Below are 6,857 nucleotides of genomic sequence, written 5' to 3' on the forward strand. Positions count from 1 at the left end.
CATTCAGTGCGGTGGGGAAATGGAACAGTGCTTCTTTTATCAGTTCTCTGGGATCTCATTGTGGTGGGGAGAGTAAATGTTGGGAATTAGCTCCTGCAGCCAGACACACACACCCCTTCCTGAGAGAGGCAAAGGAAGTGGGGCGGGAAATTATAGAGAAGGCCAATGATCCTCCACTCATCATTCCACTGGAAGCAGACACAGTCCTGCCCCACCTTTTCATCGCAGTACAGGCTTTTGTGAAGGACTCATATGAAGAACAATAGAGGGATACTTGTGTAGGGGAGGGTCATTTGCTTCTCTTGATGTCACATATTATTTAATCCAAGCTCCAATTTAAGAGGCAAAGGTGCATTCCCTGTTTGCATTACACGCTGGCAAGCAGGTGGGGAAATAATCTTTTTGTCTGTGTTGTCTAACAGTTGGTTGGTTGGCAGTGGGGTGGGGACAAGGAAGCAAGATGAGAAAGGTGTTGTTGACTGGATGGTCTCTTGTTCATTTCACCTCCTCTCCCTACTTGCTACATATATGCACTCCTTTGTCACGCATAATAATTTGCAACTGCATAAAATTATCACCACCTAATTTCTTCCTTTCCTTTCCTAGCATTTGTTTCATGTAATGTTTTACCTTGATTCTAAAGGACTTGCTCTGGGATCCTTCATTCTTGGTGGGCTGTTTCACAGAACAGCATATAGAACCTTGCTTTATGGTAGCCTTGTTTGTCATGGAAGTTGTGTGAAGATATGGAAGTAGCTTTGGGGAATTACTAATGCAGTTCTGCATTTTTTTGCTTTTCACTTCATGTTCTTGCCTTGGCAAACACACGGTGAAATGTAACTCTTTCCTTTCATCTCTCTGACTTCCTTAACAGACTACTGGAAGAGCTAGTGCAGAAGGAGAGAGAATTTCAAGCCCTGTTGCATCACGCTATAGAAGAAAAGGAACAGGAGATCAAACACCTGAAGCTTAGGACTCAACCAATAGGTGCTCCACTAGAATCTTCAAAGGCAATTGCTCCTCAAAGCACTTTTCAAAAGAAGACTGAGCAGTCAAAGCCTTCACATGCACCCTGACCCATCTTTTTCATTTTGGTTGTTTTGCCTCCTTTGTTTAAGACCCTTTATCACATTTTCTAGGCAGTTAGTTTTTTGAAACAGGCATATGATATACCCATAGCATGCATATTATTTCGCATACTGTATAAGCATCAGTAAAGCAAGTGTTTTACCAATTTTACTTAGAACAAAGATTTATACGTTACTAGCTAACAGCAAGATTCTCTCTGAATTTTATTTCTAGGTTGTTGGGTTTTTTTAAAAAAAGAAATCTGTAACATGCCTAGTTTTATTATTTATGTGTAAGCACTGACACTGGTCATTGTGAAGCTTTACCAGAGTAAGCAGGAGCAGAAACCTAGACCACAAAATGGAATTGGTACAACTCACTCTTGTTAAATACAGAGCAAAGCAAATGCCCATGAGGTTTCCCTGCAACAATTCAAATTAATTGTCACAAGGCTCGACCTTGTTGTAATTCAGCATGGCAGATCTTATGAAAGAATTCTGACAACAGATCTGATAAGATTTGGGTGCCCTTTGCCACTCAGTAATCACTTATCTATAATTCACAAAGCTTTGCGCTACGTTATTTACACATACAAACTAAGATTTCTTCTAATCTTATGTTCTAGCACACATTATTTTCAGTCACTCAGCTGAAATAACTATTTTGTGGACGATTTAGGTCCACTTTTGTTACCTCTTTTTAAAAAAACAATTCACATAAATTTGAACCATACATGATGTTTTTTAGCTAGCTGCACTTTATGTACACAAGGATCGTGAACAAATATGTTTCTTCTAAATGGGTTCTCCCATATCAAGTCACTTAAAATGACAAATGGCATAATTATATGGGTAGTGGGTACAGTCCTTCCCTGCCATTTCTTCATATTGGCTGCTGATCATAATTAGCACAAGCTCAGTTCTGAAGTTCACAGTCTTTATCTAGCATTTCGCCCCATTGGCGATAGGGCACATGATGTAAAATTCCACATGAAGGTTGGAGGAAGTTTATGGGTCCATGTAAATGTAAAAATGCACTAACTTACCAGTCTCAAAAAATTTGTTTCAGCTATTCCTGGCACGTCTCTGTCTCACCATAGCACAACTGATGGAGGGGTTGAAGATCCAGATCTTACTAATTGGCTGAGAGTTCATGGTGCTGATGAAGAAACCATAAACAGGGTAGGAAAGATATTTTATTAGGTATGTTCTGTTTGTGATTTTGCTAGACCCAGAGGTTTAGTTTGCAAACCTTTAAACGTTGCTTTATCTATCTGTTTGATGAGGGGGGAAATCGAATAAAGGGAAGAAAATCTGATGTGTATAAAAAGCATAAAAAGAATTGCTATATTTGTTCATCCTTCCTGGATTTGAATTAATACATTATGTCTGATCACTGGATCACTAGTTCAGTCATGAGCTACTTTTATTATTTATTACTTGGTCCAATGTCACTGTACTACAGCCGAGGTGTAGGCTTTCTACATATGTCACATATGTGTTCTGCCACTGAGCTATGGGCATTCAGGGGATAAGTGTGAAGAATCTCTGTAAACTACCATTAAGTCAAACATATTTTCCTCCCCAAAAGTCACTTTTTTTGGTGAGTGAACAAATCAGGAGCTGACGGTGTCATAAGGAGTCACCTTCTTGACACTGGGTGTCACTAACTGCTCATCTGGGTGGGCCAGGATGCTAGCGAGGTCAGGGTTGCATGGATGCATTGGTAGAAATGCCTAGATTGGCTTTTCCAGTGCACGCATTCAGCCCCAACCTTGACGACGACTCCTAGATAAAACCTTCTGTGACTTTATTGCAATCTACAAAGCAGCTAAACAAGCAATCTTCTACTTGCAACTTTGCTTAGTCCCATGCCTTCTGTTAAAAAATGAATTCTAAATGGTTTATAGACTCCTGTTGTTGGGCTGTTGTTGTTTTAAATGCTTATAGCTGAAATTCTTAATGTCTAGAGTAGAGGTAGAGAAACCTGTGGTCCTCCTGGTGCTGCTGATAGACTCCAGCACCCATCATGATTGACCTATGACCATGCTGACTGGGAGTTGGAGTCCAACAGTATCCGAAGGGCCACCGGTTCCACAGCCCTGAACTTGAGTGTAAAAATGCTAATGCACTAATGACTAGCACACTGCTTAATTTTGAGCAGTTCATCTGGTTCTTTATGCACTGCCTCTGACCAAAGCTCAGTTGTCTTTGTTATAGTCTTTACAGTGTAAGTTCCAGAGTTCTGTAAAAAAGCATCCAGAACACCATGGTTCTCTTACTTGGCTCTTATGGGCACATAAAGAACTAAAGTACTAAACAAAAATATTACATTACTCTTACACATTCATTTTACACTTTTCTTCATAAGTTATATGTGCTCTGTGCATCTTTCAGACAAATAGACTTTGATTTAATCAGGGATATTGTATAACCCTGAGAATAAAGCAAGAGTGATAACCAGTGGCACAATCAGCATAACTTTCATCATAGATTTCTTGTTTTAGTTTTTGGCCGAAGACTACACACTAATGGACGTTCTCTGCTATGTTACTCGAGATGATCTAAAATGCCTTAGACTCAGGTAACCAAGTGTTTTTTGTTTTTTTAAAAAAAACAACTTGTAGTACTTATTTTATCAAAGGGCTTATTATTATTTCAGTGAATCGATTACTTTTATTTACAAGCTTCTTAGACTGACATAATCTTTCACATATACATATTGAATCCTTATTTATAATGCATTTATACAAATTGTGTTGCTTTTTAATGTATTTGATAGCTAAAACTAAACTAGTACATTTTATCAATTATGTAGCTAGTGCACTGCATTTAATTATAAGATATACATAAAAATCTCCATTAGGATGTCATTATTGCACAGTGATTGATAGGAGCTAAAATTAATGTGCATTGTTTCTGCTGAAGAAGCACACAATGTGTCTGAATGAAGACATTTTGCCAGTGAAAATACTGTTTGTTGTGAGTAAAACAAAGCAAAACAGAACAAAAAAAAAAGCCTGCTGTGACTTTCTTTTGCAGAGGTGGGATTTTATGTACACTGTGGAAGGCCATCACTGACTTCCGAGAGAAGCACACCTGACCCCGACTGAAGGGATTCCTCCATCTCTGAAGAGAACTGGAGCTTTCCAGCAGCACGGAACAGGAGTTCTGTATTAAAAAAAGATAAAAATGCTGTTGCACTTTAATCCAGTATTTGTTTACTGTTGCTAAGGACACTGCAGCTTTCTGGCTGCGTCTACTCCTAACGTTCCTGAGAGACCTGTCTACAACATTAAATTTTATTTTAGTTTTAAATATTTTTTTACACAGAATCTTCTCTTTTTCTAAAATGATGGAACAGCGGCTATAATTAAGAAAACCCATGTAAATATTACAAAGACCATTGTACGATTTCATGTGATTCCACGTCAACGAAGCAAATGTGAAAATTAGCTTTCTGCGTTAATATGTGTAACCAGAGCCTGTGATGGGGGCAGGGTGTTTTCTGAGACTTGGTCTCTTTTTCTCAGCCTGCAGAAGAGAATGATGGGAGACCTATCAGTTCAATCTCAGGGTGGCTTTGCAGCTTGCCTGGGGTGGGGTGGGTGCCTCAGTAGAAGGGGTAGGTTTTGGGCAGGGGGAGAAACAAGGGCCCATGGGTATTGTCTTTCCAAGGACTGAAGACATTGTTCTGAGGGTCTTGCATGTTTTCATAATTTGGGGTGGAATTCGTAACTGAAATGATTGTGTAAAGCTTATTTGGTAGCTTTTTCCTTCTAGTATGCTGAATATTATACTTGGTACTTACAGTCCTTTATAAATGTTTATATTGTTTTTATTTTAGTAACTTAAATCCTGGTCTACAGTGCAATTTGTTTTTAGTGTTGTTTATGTACTACTGAACTGTACCAGTTACATATGCCTGAAAATACATATAGTACTGTTAGCTTGTTCTAAAGCTATCCATTGTGATATACATTTTAGGAATAAAAAATGATGCACAATTCTGATAAGATTTCTTGACTTACTGGGTTTAAAGTTGTAATTGAAAGATCTGAACTATGACAAAGAGGAGGAAATGGAGAATAATTAAAGGGTCCTGCTAGTGAAAGTATTGCAGGCAGAAACATCTTTACAGAAGTACAGTACAGAGGGAAAGTGTCTAAAAATCTGTAGAAGTTAGAAAAGCTACCCATCAATTTGTACATCAAAGAAATGTGCAGATGCATTTTTTAAGCAGTGGGGAAATAACTGATAGGATCTTAGTACACTTGACCATACACTAATTAGTCACCAGTGCACTGAAAACTGCTTTCACATACTTTCAGTTTAGTGCTAGTCTTAAATCATCAAAAGGGCTGAGGTGGGCCAGTAGCTAAATTGAGTGCTTTTGTCTCTCAATAGAAGCCTGGCACAGTCTGAGTTCTTGCTTCTGTACAAGAACAGAAGAAGCCTGGTTTAGTTGGTAGTGTTGTTGTTTTTAAAAAAAATATTAGTTTAGCGATGATAAGTTATAAGAGCTGCTGCATGAGTGTTGCCCTGGAGTTGTCTTTGTACCCTCATGAAAGATGCACTGGTGCAGTAGCTCAGGAGATTATGACCAGGATCCAAAGTACCATGCAAATACTTGTGCACTCTTCCTGGCAATGCTTTTGGACTTGAGGGCCATTCAAAAATAGGGTGGCAGGTGTGTGTGTGGAGGTGGAGGTCTGTTGTTGGAAAGTGGGAGGGTTCCCCCCCCCCAAAAAAAAACTCCCATTAGGCATTCTGAGTGTCCCAAAAGTAGCAAAATCAGATTTCAGGGACAAAACAGGACAGTGGCAACACATAATATAATCCCCTCTCCCTACCAACAAGGCTGGACTCTCCTTTGCTCTGGTGCAACAATCTTTTCCAACCAACCAATGAGGCAGCTGCCAAAACCATCACTATACGTTTAGTATAACTTTCTGATTTAGCAATAGCAAATCAAATGACAATACAGTTGAATTTTAAAGAAAAATGCATCAGGAGTGCTGTTGAATGGCAAATGTCCTCCCCCGCCCTATTTATCTCTCTCCATCCTCATTGCCAAACATTATTTCCCTCACAACTCACTCATGTGAGGCTGATCAGCCATGGCCTGTGTGCGAAAAACACAGCTTTCTTCTCAGTACCCATCGCTGCAGAAGGGTCAGATGGACCACAGGGAGCTTTCTGCACCAGTAGATGCGCTACACCAGTGGATGAACTAGCATTCATAATGCTTGGAAGGAATCCTTTAAATTTACAAGGAGCTCTGCAAGCCTCAAAAGCAAAAAAATAAATGCAGCTACATGTCCAGAGACTGAGGTTAACTCGGTAAAGTTGAATGCAGTTCAGGAAACAGGCATAAACAAGAAATGCTTTTAAACTCATTGACTGTTCAAATGGGTCATTGTAATGCTGTTTCGCATACATTGTGTAGGATTCTTTTATTTCTTTAGTCTGGGTTATATAATGCTGTAATTTCTTTACAATCGGTGCTAGATTTCATTCACCTTCTGCAGGCTATGGAGTGAACCGTGGCTTTATAACCATCTGCTGCTGTTCGTTGCTGCACTTTGGCTCCAATTAATCCAAAGTTCACAGTTCATTTCTCCCGACTGTTTTGTGGATTTCAAAGTTTAGCCAAACGGATTTCTATTTCGATTAGCATATGCTAATCCGTGGCCCTTCGTTATTGCAAACTCCCCCCCCCCCGCCGCCACTTTACGGTTAGCCAAAGTGCTCGTCTAGCCGGGGGGGGGGGGGGGGGGCTCGGACAGT

General features: G+C 39.6%; 1 protein-coding gene across 5 annotated transcripts in view; it reads left to right on the plus strand.

Moving 5' to 3' along the window:
- The window catches only part of MAP3K5 (mitogen-activated protein kinase kinase kinase 5), a 90,946-nt gene extending 85,863 nt beyond the window's left edge, over window positions 1-5,083 (plus strand). For 3 of the 5 annotated variants that reach the window (XM_077925961.1, XM_028723525.2, XM_028723526.2), the window contains 4 exons: window positions 875-987; window positions 2,137-2,249; window positions 3,575-3,651; window positions 4,110-5,083. In XM_077925961.1, coding sequence (XP_077782087.1) covers window positions 875-987; window positions 2,137-2,249; window positions 3,575-3,651; window positions 4,110-4,170 — 364 coding nt within the window. In that variant the 3' untranslated portion in view covers window positions 4,171-5,083. Of the gene's footprint in view, window positions 1-874; window positions 988-2,136; window positions 2,271-3,560; window positions 3,652-4,109 lie in introns of all 5 variants that reach the window. The other 2 variants (XR_013392235.1, XR_013392236.1) reach the window with 2 other exon arrangements.
- The last annotated feature ends 1,774 nt before the right edge of the window (window positions 5,084-6,857 follow it).

Source organism: Podarcis muralis, chromosome 3 (genome assembly GCF_964188315.1).
Source record: "Podarcis muralis chromosome 3, rPodMur119.hap1.1, whole genome shotgun sequence".
Classification (NCBI taxonomy): Eukaryota; Metazoa; Chordata; class Lepidosauria; order Squamata; family Lacertidae; genus Podarcis; species Podarcis muralis.